The 15462-nt window shown below is 37.4% G+C and overlaps 1 protein-coding gene across 1 annotated transcript in view; it reads left to right on the top strand.

The window, feature by feature from the left end:
- LOC122838835 (neuroligin-1-like) overlaps positions 1 to 9041 on the top strand; it is a 50722-nt gene extending 41681 nt beyond the window's left edge. The window contains exons 6-8 of the mRNA XM_044129818.1: positions 2656 to 2812; positions 3416 to 3493; positions 4639 to 9041. Of these exons, the coding sequence (XP_043985753.1) occupies positions 2656 to 2812; positions 3416 to 3493; positions 4639 to 5241 (838 nt within the window). The 3' untranslated portion in view covers positions 5242 to 9041. The remainder of the gene's footprint in view (positions 1 to 2655; positions 2813 to 3415; positions 3494 to 4638) is intronic.
- Positions 9042 to 15462: the final 6421 nt, after the last annotated feature.

Here is a 15462-nt window from a genome sequence, read left to right as displayed (position 1 = left end):
TCAGATTCAAATCTGATTGGATGAAGCACACAAACATGTATGGGAAGTGGAACAGCTCAGACAAACGTAAGAAACAAGAGTACGGTAGACTATTTGAAGTAAAGTCATGAAATTTAATTGAATAAACATAATTTAGGTATTAGATATATCTTAAGGGTTCTGATAGAACAGCGGAGAAGGCCTTGCAGGCCCTGTTGGCCCACCACTGCCCTGCAATCAACTCGATTAAAAACGTTAATGGAGTCCCACCATTAATTAGAAGTGACATGTTGTAAGGGGCTTTTTACCAGAATAATTAGAACACCAGACAACTGCCATTACAAGACCATGAACAAGTCAATAATTTTATTGTAATTGTGTTTCCTTAATGTTTGATAACTGGGGGAGTCGTGAACAGCTCTGCTAGGTTTTATGGACCACACAGTGTCATTGGTATTCTTCTTACACACCCTCCACATATCTTTAAATTCATTATTAATTAATGGTCATGCACTGCAAAGGGACATTCTTTATGACCTAAAATTATAATTCCCTTTCGCTGCTTCTGTCTCACGTTGCCTTCCAGCATCCAGCTACGGCTCTAATTGTTTTTTCAAGGCATAATAGGGGTACATTGGCTTTTCCTGAGCCCTGCGCAGTAACCCTAAGGGGAACAGAAAGCCACTAATGATCTACATATATAACCCCAAATTGACGTGGAATGCTCGGTACCTGGGAGATTTATGCCACCCATTGGAATGGTTAAGCATGTTCCTGATGAGGTTTGGCCTGCTCCTTATGCTGCTCTCAGACAATAGGGCGCTCAGTAAGGCTGAATGGGCCACTGCAGCACAGTGTTCAGCTCAGATTGGGAGTTCATACCACAGGACTTCATGTTCAATGTCTTCTAAAAATCTATCAGTATGTTAAGCTTCAGGAGGGTTTTCATAATGGAATGCTTATCAGCGTTTACACTGACCGTGATCTCTGTGGTATTATGGTAATATGATGTTTTAATTACAGCAAAACCTAATGAGATAATCTGCATGGCTGAACTCCATCTTCACCCTGACAACATCTTTGGTGAATGCTGACATAATTTATGTATAAATATGCTCCCTTCAAACAAAAAAAAGAATTTAATTTCTGACATGAAGTTTTTTATCATTCAAATTTATGATTATAAATTGACCATATGAGGCTACTCTCTACCTAAAGGCCTTTGATTCCATCAGAACATTTTGATAAACAAAACTTCTGAGCTTTTTTGGAATTTATCGGATGTGATTTCTGACACTGTGGTGACTCACATCATATGAAGCCTGTGGGCTGCACTTCACTACTCCATTACAACATCGTTGTAATTATACTGATTAGCCTGTGGCAAATGCCATGCTCAGTTCAATATTCTAATTTTAATAATTATACAGTGTGGTCTCAAAAGGTCCACTAAGCTCCCAGTTTAAGTTTTAATTCTGACTGAAAATTTTTAAATGTGCTTGATGCTATACTGGCTATGTACAATATTGCATTGAAGAAAGTGTTTGCCCATAATAACCTCAGTAAGGTTAATGAAGTTTTGAAAAGATTTCAATTACTTCTTTATTTGTTTGTACACAAAACTTGTTTACTCTGAAACTCTGATCCACCTTGCAATGAAAAAATTATTTGTCTCTGAATTTTTAATACATCACACACAAAAAAAATGAATTTAGTTTCATCAGTTCATAGTGTTATTCCAAGATTTTATACCACTCGTGTATTTTGGTTGCCTGGTGAAAGTCCAGCCCCTTGTTTTACATTTTGCTTCGTCCAGAGACTCTGGACCATCAGCTATCGAGAAATAATTGCTTGCTGGAAGTGTGGAATTTAGGTGTGCACTGATTTATTTGGTGCAGATTTCCTTCATTTTGGGATGTCGGTGATCGGCCGATATGTACATGTGAAGCCGATCTTATCTACTGGTCCATCTCAGCAAAAGATCTAGATATCAACCACTGTCTCCATGAGGCAGGTTTGACAGACAGACCGGCCCACCAGGTCATGTCTTCATGTTTGCAGTTAATAATAATCACATATTGAATATGCTTTTACATTAATTAAGTTGGTGGTATACAGTTAGAATATACTTGGAATTAATTAATAAACCAATTTTAAAGCACACAAATATTTACCTTGAAGGTTCTATTTATGTGGCCCTTTAGAATCCAAAGGGCCACATAAAAAGTTGTGGCGGGCCAAATTTGTCTCCCCAGCCTTGAGTTTGACATGACTTCCCATAAAATGTTGCTGTTTTACTGTTACAACCTTTCTTTTTTAAACAATAACATTATATTTTAAGGAGATATAAATCTTGTTATTAAGCGAACTAAACTTGCAATGAGATGTGTAACGTTTTGATGGAACTCTGCTCCTGAATTTACGGTATTTCCTAGTTCTGGCATTTCCAACACTTCAGTAGTCTGGCTATCTTTAAACCCATATTCAATAAAAGTACATTTTAAAACAACTTGTTTTAAATGTTCTTGCCTTCTCTGATTTTAATTTCTGTTTGATTGTCTGAAACATTTGAGTCTTACAAAAAAAAACATTCCCACAGAACTGTATGTAACATTCTTATAGTTGCTCCAGAAGAGGACTAGAGCAGCTATGACACCATGTCTTTTTCTGTTTCAGGGACCCAAACCAACCTGTACCACAAGACACCAAGTTCATCCACACAAAGCCCAATCGCTTTGAAGAAGTGGCGTGGACACGCTACAACCAGAAGGACCAGCTCTACCTGCACATCGGCCTGAAGCCTCGGGTCAAAGAGCACTACAGGGCAAACAAGGTTAACCACCATCCTGTCTCTGATTTATTTTGTTTTTTATTGTTTAATATAATTTTATTTAATGCTTTATGTTTTTTAGCATTAAATAAGTCATGCAGCTTGGGCCTTTTAAAAGCTGGCTACATTTCAGGTACACACTGTTAATTAGAGGCTAATGTTACAAAAGGGAGGACGGCTCTAAATTGATAGAATTAAACACCATCAACAGTATTTCATAACAAAATAGGTGTGCCTAAAAACTTTGTTAGAGATCATTTGTAATATTTTTTGGCCAATTGTGCAGCTGTTGCAGTAAAGACCTAATGCTACCTTTATGTATTCTAAACTGAGTGCCGTCTTTTGCCACTGAGTCTAGGCCTAAACAGACCTTTCCTATAGATAGGTCTTTTTAGGCCTTTTTCATCAGGCACCCTACCTTCATGTACAATACCTTTTTTTCACCAGGAAACTGACTGTAGGCCCACTATCTGCAATCAGTTTTGTAATTTAATACTTTTGCACATCACTTTTAATATTAAATATATTTTATTTTAATAAAAAGCGAACAGTAACCTCAGGTTTTAGATCTTTTCTTTAGTTTAAGTTATCTTGTTCTTCCCTCAGGTCAACCTCTGGTTGGAGCTTGTTCCTCATCTACACAGCCTCAATGAGGTCACCCCACTCATCCCTACCACTACCAAGGTTAGTGCCAGCCACAGTTGCTCTGCTGTAGCTCACCAAGTCACAATATGGTATTATTTTTGTCATGATTGGAACCCCTCAAAATATGTTTCAGATATTCCAACATGTGTTGTAACAAAATCAATTGGTGTTTTAGAGAGGAGGCATAAACAAATGCAATATAACTTATTTGAACTATAGCAACGATGTAAGGAGCAGGCCAGGACTCCTCCACAATGTGAAGGACTGATAAAGTTATAGACGTCCACTTCATGTTGTTGCTGAAATTTTCATCTACCAGAAGCTGAATAATGGAGAGTTCATAACCTTCTGCGTGCTTCTACTGACAGTGATGAAATAATAGGGTTGTTTTGAACCTAATGTGATTCTTAGGTCTCTTTGCAATCAAACTTATTTGAAAGTTTGGTTGCAAAAACTAAAAGAATCCATATTGTGTGTCTATATGATGTGTGTTGGTCAAAGTTTTTGCTGCAGTCTAGTCGTAGATATGGAATTCAGACAGTATAGAAAGCACATTTCAGAGCAAAAGATTTTTTTATGGAAAAGCTAATATTATTATGAGACTGTGGTTTTATAAATTCAAGTACATCCCTAACAGTCTTAAACTTTTGCAGTCTAAAATTATTTCCAATTATATAAAGATAACATTAAGTTTCTTTGGTCAAGCACATATTAAATCAAGTAGAGAGCATATAAAAATTGCATATAAAATTACAGAAACATTTCGCTGTCAAAGATGGGAAATAAATAGAGAAGCATCTTACTAATGAGATTATTAATGAGATTTTAAAACTTGTTCTAACAAGATTCATACCTCATTGAAACAAAAATAACAAAGGCTGTAACAGTAAAACAGTTACTTTTCTCTGGATTATTGTTATAACTGGAAACTTTCTCCTATCAACATGAAAGAGACACAGCTCCTGAATTTATCTCCAAGCTTTGACTCCTACATACTTCAGTGTAGAACAGAATTACATTCAGGTATCAAGTTTTGATTTGACATTTATGGGAAAACGTTAATAGCAAGAAGCTGATAAAGTGCCTCCAGCATTTATTTGTAACCTAAAGACGAATAGCAGTTAAAGCCTTAGAGGTGTCAAAGCTAGTATAAAATCTTTATCTGGTCTTCTATCTTTGTACAGATTCCTCCTCCTGAAGCCACTAACCGGACACCAAAGACCAAAGTTCTGGTAACCAAGCGCCCAAACCCAACTCCGTTTCCCACCGAGACACAGGGCAGCCACAACCAGCCTCACCTGGTGGACCAGCGGGACTACTCCACAGAACTTTCGGTGACTATTGCGGTTGGAGCTTCTTTGCTTTTCCTCAACATCCTGGCCTTTGCTGCCCTTTACTATAAAAAGGACAAGCGGCGGCATGACGTCCACCGGCGCTGCAGCCCCCAGCGGAGCGCCGCCAATGACTTGGCTCACACTCAGGAGGAGGAGATCATGTCTCTGCAGATGAAGCAGCACTCGGACCTGGACAGGGACTGCAGAGGGGTGGGGGATTCCCTCCACCCACATGACGTGGTCCTGAGGACTGCCTGCCCCCCAGACTACACCCTGGCTATGAGGCGCTCACCAGACGACATCCCGCTCATGACACCAAACACCATAACCATGATCCCCAGCACCATGGGAGGCCTCACCTCACTCCACTCCTTTAACACATATCCCAGCAGTGGGCAGAACAACACTCTGCCTCATCCGCACCCACACTCACACTCCACCACCCGGGTATAGCCCAGTGGATGGACCCGTACAGGCAGGACTCTAGCGGCTCAGGCAACAAGCTAACTGCGGCGCTGCAGCGGAGAGTCCAGGCCGACCTGCTGAAAAACAGACTTTTCAGGAGTTAAACCGCCGGCCCGGAGATGCCAAACACAGATGGAATTATACTGGAATTATACCACATTCTGTTAATACCGGAGGAAATATAATAAAAGGTTTCAGATGCTTTGGATCAGAGGATCAAAAAATAATAATATTAGTAATTGTGGTTTTGTAGAAAAAAAATGGAAAGACATGAGGGGAAAAAAGTTACAGCAGAACAACATCTCACAAGCTGAAACATTTGAGAAAGATGTTTTTTTTATCATTATTTTTGTTCTGGTATTACAGCAACAAAAAGGAACAGTGAAACACTTTTTCTCTCTAGCGACAGCTATGGCCTTCGGGATTTTCTGACAAACGACTCCTTGACAGTATTATCTGGAAGCAGCGCGGAGCATCAGACACGCCTTGGAGGTGAGAAGAGGGGAGCACTTTGTAAAGGAAAGAAAACATATTGTTTTCCTTTGGCATTACTCTGCAAAACACTGTTTGTGGGGCACAAAGCAGATGCTGTGCAACCCAATCGAGTCATGTCTGAGGGTCGTAAACGGAGGCTATGTAAGATAAGCCAAAAGCAGCAGAATAAACCGAAGGACTGAAAACTTTAAGATAAAGTGACCCTGTATGCACAACAGAACCATTTTGAGGAGAAAAAAAATATCTTGCAAATACTTTTCATCCTTTTATTTTTGATCGAAACAATTTTATTGTATAGGACCTATTTACATATCTAAGCACCAAGGCTGTTTAAGCCCACTTCTCTTGGGCGGGGTGTTCACACTGCAACCTGCCAGTCGGATCGGGACGTAGGAAGTGAGAACGCACCGAGCGGCTTTCTGGCAGTTCCAACTTCAACACAGAGAGCTGGGGGGACAAAGGATAATTGGGATATTTTAGCACGATGCGCATGACAATTTACCTGCTTGATGGCTGCTCTGCTGATTATGTCATTAATAAGAATAATTTTCACCCTGTTCTTTGTGTTGGAAAGATTCAAGACCTATTTCCTTATTGGATTACTAGAAAACACAAGGCTCTCACGGAACTTTGGGAAATGCAGTCCCGATTTGTGGATGTCACTGGATGGATTTAGATAGTAAAACAAAACAAAAAAAATTGGGGGTAGGCATATGGTAAAGATTTCTTGCTTAACATAATATAGCTTGAATGGGCTGGACATATAAGGACTAGTTTTGTACTCTATGTGTTGGTACTACTTTTTGATAGTGGGTAAATCACATTACATTGTATCAATCAAACCCATTGTACCTTCAGTTGAAATCAATGTTTTTTGCTGTTCTACCTATTGGAGCACCGGACCGGACCCTATCAAAGTAATTACCTGCACTGTTTATTCCATTGACCTCTCGTCACCCTAATGCCCCCCGAAAAATCGACACTTCAAGATAAAAAAGTAACACAGTGGAACCCAATTGGTAAGGAAAATGGAGGGTGAAATGATCGAAAAATTCCATCTCCAGGCGATGTAGATTTGCCAATGATTTATCCAACAAAGCTCTGAACCCCAGAGCTACTTAAACATGACTGCCTATAGATGTTTAATTCAAGATAAAAGCCAGACAGATCACACGGGGTGGGAGTCGACGGAAATGCACAGCAGGAGGCTGAGAGGAAGAACGAGTATCAGGCTGGGTCAATTCCCACGATTCACTTTTTATGTAGTTTTCATCATTAGCCAAGCTGAATCAAGTTAGGTGGTACTTTGTGTTGAGAGATGTCAGTGTGTCTGCCAGTAAAGCAGGATGATCAAAAGCAAAAAGTCTTACCTCTTCAACTTAATGTATTTTTTTGCTTTTTTTTCTTATACACACACACACACACACACACGCAGTCCTGTGCTCCAAATCTCTGCCATGGTGTCAGAATTGATAAAAGGCACCCACTTATTTAAAAGGGCAGCTCAGGTTCTGTTAAAAGCTTATACGCAGTTAATGTTTTATGCACAGCACATGAATCTCTTACCCTCTTAATTAAGCATGAACCAAAAGGAAGTTTGTTCCAGAGGCTGATGCTGATGGCTGGTCCAAAAGGAGCCAAGACCGAGATTGACATCTACTGTCCTAACACACAACCCTAATCTAGAAAACGTCACAGCAGTTCAATAGTTGATATTTATTTAAACAGAAGCCAGTAGATACATTTCCATCCAAATATCATGCATATTTTAAACAAACTTTCAAAATGTTGCTGACTAAAGAAGACGAAGGAAAAGCGAATTGGGTGTGTTTCCTTCTTCTGGTTCGCAGGCTGTGTAGCCTGGTTGTGATTCCTTAAGATGTTGATGATGCAGGAAGTAGAAATTGAAAACTAGTATGGATCACACATCTTAGGGAAATTAAGGGAGGTTTTCAGGAGTTTGCTGCTATTGGACAAATGTTCTGTTATGCCAACTAGCATTGGCGATGTTGCAATTCTAACTCACAATGGCAGCAGAATCAGCTGATCAGTCATGTGGGGAAAATGTTCGCTACATCAGAACTTATTCAATGTGTCTCCTTCTCTCCTTTAGCCCATTAACTCAGAAAAACCACATTTTGTCGTTTCAATCAACCTTTTTTAATGTGATACATCAAAATCCACATTAAAAAAAATGGTTGCTGTAATCGCAGCCTGTGATTGTTTACACAGTAAATAAAGTTTGGATGGTTTGTACATGTGAAACTTACTGAGTACCAAACATCTGATCTGTGACTGGTCAGAGTAACTGTCTGATCTGAAAGTAAATCAGTGTGAAAACCAGTAGACTTGTGTGATTTTCACCTTTCATAGCAATTCATTCTTTCTATTTTTATTTATTTATTTTTTAGTCTGTGTTGGTCTTGGTCGCTCTCAGGATGTTTTCAACCTTCTGAACCAGCTAATCTGCACGTCTATTAATTGAAGACACCAAGGAAGTTTTTAACTGCAATTGGATTTTTCTCCCTTCCTTTTGGAATAAGTTTAATGTTTTGAAAATTTCACTTGTTGTTTTATCTAGATAGATATTTCTGTCTACATATTTCGTGTTTAGTGTTTCTGTTTTCCCTTCGCCCATCTTGAGGTTGCAGCTTTGTACTTTGAGTTGCCGTAAGGATAATTTTATCAACCTTTTCGTAACTATTCTTTCTCTAATCTTAAGGTTTCTTGGAATAGGTGTGACGTACATTTAAAATGTTTAGGCTTAACTGACTAGCTAACTTTCAGGTAAATAAATACAAAAAAACTAAATAAAAAAAAAAGAACAAAAAACTATGGTTTCTGTTTGCCGAGTCACTTCCATGAAGCCCATCAGCTGATCTGTGACCGCCAATAACCTCACCATCTTTTTCTTCAGATGACATTCTTAACTACTGAAGGAGCTATTCATGCAAATCACTACATTACTCTGTGTGTACTATTTTTATTACCAAAACTGTCTTAGAGAATTTATGTTTTCCTATGTTTCTTTTCTAGATAAAGTCACCAATGGAGCTAATCCTGCCATTTACTCAGTTCTCAGATTAAACTGGAGCATTGAGTTTGAACTTGTCTGTATGATTGGATGGGATTGAATTGACAATATGTTTGTATAAAGAACTATCTGTTCCTCTTGTAAAATCCACTGAGAGAGCACTTGTTGTAAATCAGGGCTGTGTGAAAAAAACATTCTGAACTGAATCCTGATGCTAAATGATCGACAAAGAATTAAAACATGATCAGTCAACCAGTCAGCCTTGAGCTAAATTGTATTTAAAGGTTTCTTTATATGAAATGTTTACTTTTAACATAACTTTGCTCAAAATGGTTGAACATATTTATTATAGTAGCTTTAGATAGCAGAGCTGCTACAAGTTTAATTAGCAGAGCTGGCTATTTTCTTGACATCCAGATTGTGAGGAATTACAGAGGAGCTTGTTTGTGGGATGAGGTTTATCACCATTCATTTGTTAAAGTTTAAATTCCTGAAACATCAAAAGTTCCAGAGTGAGTGGACCTTCCAGCCAAAACCTAACATTCTCCCTCCCCAACATGTTTCTTCATGCCATTTAGCCAGCTGCCTAAATGAATGGAATTCTCCAAAAGTTGGTTTTAAAAAAATACATGTTTATTTTTCTTATTTTTGATTGGATTGTTTGTTTTGGAAGACATCTTAATAAAAATAAACATCAGGACTCTGCATGTCTGTTGGTAAAGAAAAAACTAACAAAACTGACCAAACAAAAGACTTTGGATGTTTCAGTCTCAATAATCTGACAAGGTAACCAGGTAATACCAGCTGTTCATCCTTCCAGTCTCTTTTCAAGAAGCGTAAAATCACATAATCCACAGAAACTTAACACAAACAGGAAGAAAATCTGCTTTTGGTCAATTATTTCCAAGTTATTGCTATGATTCTTGACTACCTATCTTTTGCTGATGTAAAGCCTTTAAACAGGCATTTTGGTTGTGATGGACACTAGCAATACCAGAACCAACAGGATGAGTGGATTTTAATGGGAACAGGCCATACTCACTGCTCAGCTGATCAACCTGGATTTTCCTTGCAAATATAAGGCTAAATACATAAGATTTATTGCTAAAAGTATTTGTACAGCAAAGTATTGATCAACCAAATACAGATTTCACTCTTTTTTTGTGTTAAGTTTAGTATTTTGCACAACCAATAGGCTGCCTGTAAAACTACAGCTAAATGTAGCTGGTCTGGTATGAGGTGCCGTTTGTTACTCAGTCAAAAATGAACAGGTTTTTAGTGCATCATAGGAGACAAAATTAGGAGTGTATTTTTCAAAGTCATATTTTCGGTATATTATATAAATCTCACAGTTTAGTTCAAAATAAATATCTGGAAATTTAGTTTCAAACAAAATATTTAGTTAATGTGCTAAATATTCAACCTGCTATCTAAATATTTAGTTGGCAAACGGAATATTTACAAAGCTCACTTGCTAGCAAGAATTATTTAGTTTTTTTCAGTAAATAAAAACTTGTGTGGAGCAAAAATTTAATTTAACTAAATGTTTATTTAGGATGCTAAATATTTAGGCTGCTAACTAAATATCCTGGGCTCTCAAGACTGCTGATGCTTAGGACAACATTTAAAAAAGTTAGGATGTTAGTGAAACAGATAAATAAACTGAAAAAACACAGTGACTTACAAACACTCACTGTATTATACATGATACGCTTTTCCAGTTCAGTTCATCCAGTATTTGTTTAGATATTTACAGAGGCAGACATGTTGATGACTAGTGGAGACCAAACCTTTGCACAGCGCTGTTTGGATAGGGGGGAGATGCGGGGCCTCACAGCCTGCTTTTAGTTGATGTTGAAGAGCCGTTGCGTTTCTTTCCAGGGATTGTCGTCTGTCTCATCTTTCCCGTCAAGCTGGCAGCTTGGACTGCTTAACAAAACGGCTCCCTTCGCATATGTACCATCTTCAGTAGGCCGCCTTCTGCGAGGGTGCCTGCTAACGTCTTTAGGTCAGTGAAGCCTCAGCATCTAACGATGTTAGCCACTGAGAAGGAATGAGTCATCCAGCCAAGCAGACTGCAGTCAAATCCCATGGCTTACAAGGTTTGAGTCACTGCGGGGGCAAAGTGGTGATTTTCAAAACACACAGTGAGAAGAATGCCACAGATAGCCTGTGCTCAGATACAAAAATCTTTATGCTGGCACAGAGAGGCTGCTTGTTAGGCTCAAATGCTTGTCTCCCTGTTTTCCTTTCACTAAAATGTGGACATGTGGAGGCCTCTGCAGTGAGAATACATCCTGCCCCTCTTGGCTCTCTCTCAAGCACTATGCAGCTCTTTAAAAGAACGGATACAGACTGCTGTTTCAGCAACCAAGCTGGATGTAAGGTTAAATTCTGACATATTATAGGAAAGGGTTTTTATTTCCATTAAAAAAAAAAATTAAATCTCAAATTAAAACTGATGTTAAATTGTTTGAGCACACTGGCTTCTGTTAAGCGTATGTCCTGCTTGCAAATCGAACAGATTCTATATAGTGTGACATAATATTTATTAGACCCACAAACATCACCATGAGCTTATGTTTGTAATTCCATTACTGTGATTTATTCAGAAGATGTGCCAGAGATCCTTCAACAATGAAACACTAAGTGCTCTGCTTTCTGTTGTTTCCACCACAAGACAACAACAAGATAAACAAAGTTATAAAACACAACCTTTCAGCACATAATTCCAATAAAACAACACAACATTGTTAGGTCAGAAAACTATTATTTCCAATTTGGAAACAATAGTGGTAACTGTTATTGAAAAGTTAAATACCTCCATTATGTGTTCTCTCCAAGCCAGGAAGCACTTTTTCATTTTCTTTAATAAACATCTTCAGTTAGTTTTGACTGCTCTCTGCAGTTCTGGAGGGTTACATCATTAAGAAACTCATGTAAAGCAGGAATGAAAGGATGACCTGAAAGGGTCACCATGACAACATGACAGTGATTGAAATCCAAATGACTAAACTGCTTCCATCAATCACTAGAATGACCTTAGCTAACACAGTGAGCATGACAGCTGAAAAAAATAATAAATTATTTGATCTTAATATTTTAATTCACATTCTTATTGTTTTTCACACCTGCAATATTTTCCACTGTTAATCTGTTTGATGGTCACAGACTTTTAGTTTCAGTCATATCCCTGCGTTGTACAAAATATTCAAGCATTGATTTGGTGCAGAGTGCTATAGATTGCTTCACCACCGACTTACTTTCTCTTGTGGCTCTACAAAAATGTATATATAAACAAATACATGAATTAATTCATTTAAAAAGCAATAAAAATGCTCCCTGAATGGACGAGGTGACTGACTATAATTAGATTACTTTGCCTGGTGACGGCTAGTTAGGAAATCATTTGCTGTCTTTAAAGACCTTCTTTTTTGTCATATTACAAAACACAGAAATTGAGAAGTTGATATATTTATATACACATCATTTATTTTTTCTTTAGTAAAAGGCATTGGATTTTATTTTTTTTTTATTTTTTTTTTTACTGTATCAGTTGACTGACAGCCAGTTTACTTATTTTATAGATCTTCACAGGGACTGGAACACTGCATTATCAGTGGAGGACTAAGAGCCATCCACTGAATTAAGCATGCAATTGCAGTAATGGGTAAATAGAGCCATACTAAGTAGCTGGCAGTTCAGGATGAATTCCTATTTATAACTTTATATGCAAGGCGCAAAATATTATCACAAATTTGCTGGTCAGCCGCTGACATAGAAACCAACAAAGCTGGACTTTCACATGAAAACACTGCTGAGCAGTCCCTGGTCATAACATTTACAGTGCGTTTTGTTTAGCTGTTAATCATCTTATGAAAACTAAATAATGATGTCATGCTTTAAGTAAGGGCTAGAGGTGACTAAGGGTAGCAAAAGTTAGCCAAAATAGATTAAAAAAATTCCTTAATCTATTTTCTTTTTCTTTTTTTTTTTTGCAAAATGAGGGAAAAATATGTATAATTTTAAGAAATAACATTTTAAGACATGATTAAAATTTAAAGATGATTTTAAGACATTTTACCTTTTCCTTTTTTAATAGTATAGTTTATAGTCTTGGTGGAAGTTTCAAGAAAGACCATTTGGATTTATTCCTTTCATTTAGTTTGGATGGCAGGCAGTAAAACAAGTGAATATTAAAACATGTTCAGTCAGTACAAAAGGTGTCCAAATATATCACCAATCATAAATCTGTTTTAGTAAGAGTCTGAACAACAACGCTGCAGTTGGTCTGTAGGCCGTGGCGAGCTCCTCTTCACCAGGTATCCAAAAATGTTCCTGGCGTCAGACTGAAAACTTTGGATAGACATATAGATTATCATAACTGTTTGCTGGAATTCTGCTTCCTAGAAAATCTTTTAACAACCCCACTTTAAACCCAGCCGTTTCATTAAACGAGGAAATAAATCTGAAATGAGTTAAAAATTTCATTACAGCTATTAACTTGTGGCATTTTTACAGAGAATATTAAGAATTAGATGGCAAGAAGGCTTTTCATTTTTAATTTTCTTCTGGTGAAACATGTGCTTAAATTGAACCTCTTTACCTTGTTTGTTTTGGATTCAGCCCCTGGTAAAAAAAAAAATACATTTATTTTCAGAAAATGTTTTGATCATGAATATAATGCATTTGTGGTTTTAATTGGATTTTTTTCTTTTCCCCTTCAGAAGATGGCAACCCCACAATGTCAAAGTATAGTTGTATTTTTGTTTGTCCTGTTTTGTTGCATTCATTTTGAACTAATTTAATTAATTTGCAACATTCTGCTTTATTTTCTACGGTCAAAAACAGAGCTTTGTAAACATTGTAATAACAACTGCTTATTTAAGCCATGTGTTTCATTTCTCTTTGTGGGTTGTGGTTTCATCTTTACTGGTTGCTGTGTTTCCAAAATGACATGCAGCTTGTCTGACTTTGGATTTAAAGGTGTTGCATTTGAAGTGGCGCCTCTTTTCAGAGCCCCACGTCCAGAACGCAGATATAATCCTAGAATGCCTGAGAGATGAGAATGACTCCTATCCAGTGTCACCCTCCATAAAACACAGATTTTCAGTCAATTTCAAGGGGAGCATCTAAAGCAAACAAAACTAAATGGAGTCGTATCAGCTGTTTCCTTTGAGCACCATCATGTGTAGGTTTAATGAGACTGAATAGCAGGAGACAAAAGGTTCACAGTTGGGATCTAAGGACACTTAAGAAACCCTGTTCTAGGGGGATGCTTCACTTTTGTTCTAGTGTAAATCTACCCTGACCATGGCCAACACTCAGCCTGTGTCAAAGCAAATGGAAGGGGAAGAGCGAACGCTGCGAATGAATGTAGAGCAACGTGCCATTTTCTGACCTCAGTTCACAGCAACAGTCAAAACCTCAGCTACATCCTTGGAGGTTTTTTCTAACAGTCTTAAAGCTATGGAGAGGTTTGTTCTTCAAATGCCAAGTGAGATGTGGGGAACCATGTGAGCAGGTCTGGCATTTGTATTGTAGAATTTTTGTCACTTGTCTTTCTTTCTGGTTAAATAGTCTTACTCTTCTGGAGCACAATAAATGATTTTAATATGCTGATATGTGTATTTGTTATTATTATTATTATTATTATTATTATTATTATTATTATTATTATTATTATTATTATTATTATTATTATTATTATTATTATTATTATTATTATTATTATTATTATTATTATTATTTCCGTTCCGTCTGTTCCATGTGACTCGACATACAAAGAAAATGGAGAGATCCCATTCCCTTTCACTAGGAAGATGTCTCCAACTGTACCAGAACCAGGATGAGCAGGTATCCATCCTGACTGTGTTGGACTAGGAGGATGTGAGCCCCAAACATGTGTACTGTTTATGAAGCAACATAGTCAAAATATAATCAGAATTTCACCAGATTTAAAGTACACATTTGTTCCTTCTGTAACCAATGCTAAGACAGACTAAACTTTACTTACTGACAAACCCAAAAAAAAAGATCCTTCAAGATAGGTATGGCTTTATCTTCACCTTTGGCAAATATGTTTTTTTTGTTTGTTTTTTTTTATTGGTATGGAGAACAAGAATAAGCCCTACGTTAAAGAAGGCTAGTTTCTAATTTGAATGTACAGCAACATACTCCAAAATACATTGTGGATCAAAAAGAAAGTGTAGCCCCATTATTTTAGAAAAAAAAAATGAGTCCTCTCATCCCAAAAGAAATGGTTTTAACATTTAATTGGGCAGTTAGAAACTTTTGATCTAGGTAACATTCACAGTACGATGAAAAAAGAATAACCGTGCTTTCTTTTCAGCATGTTAATGACAGATGAAGATTCATTTGGATGTGGAGGTAGGTATAGGAAAGTAAATGTGTGCTGTGCTTTAATGCGGACAAGATATTTCCATCAAGTGACAATGTCAATGAGAGCAGGTCAGGGTGAGCCCAGTTCTTCCGAGTTCAGTCACACAATGAGGAAGTAAACTCCCAAATTCAATTCAAGATGTTTGACTTCCTGTTTGTTATAAAACTGGAATGCCAGAGTGTTCAATGAAAACATAAACTAAATGAGGCGCTGGGGGCGCTGTGGAACAATCTCTGTTCTAACTTTTTCAAAACTCTTCTACTTTACAAACCCCTGA

The sequence above is a fragment of the Gambusia affinis genome, linkage group LG10 (genome assembly GCF_019740435.1).
Source record: "Gambusia affinis linkage group LG10, SWU_Gaff_1.0, whole genome shotgun sequence".
Classification (NCBI taxonomy): domain Eukaryota; kingdom Metazoa; phylum Chordata; class Actinopteri; order Cyprinodontiformes; family Poeciliidae; genus Gambusia; species Gambusia affinis.
This window is presented reverse-complemented; position numbering and strand designations above follow the sequence as displayed.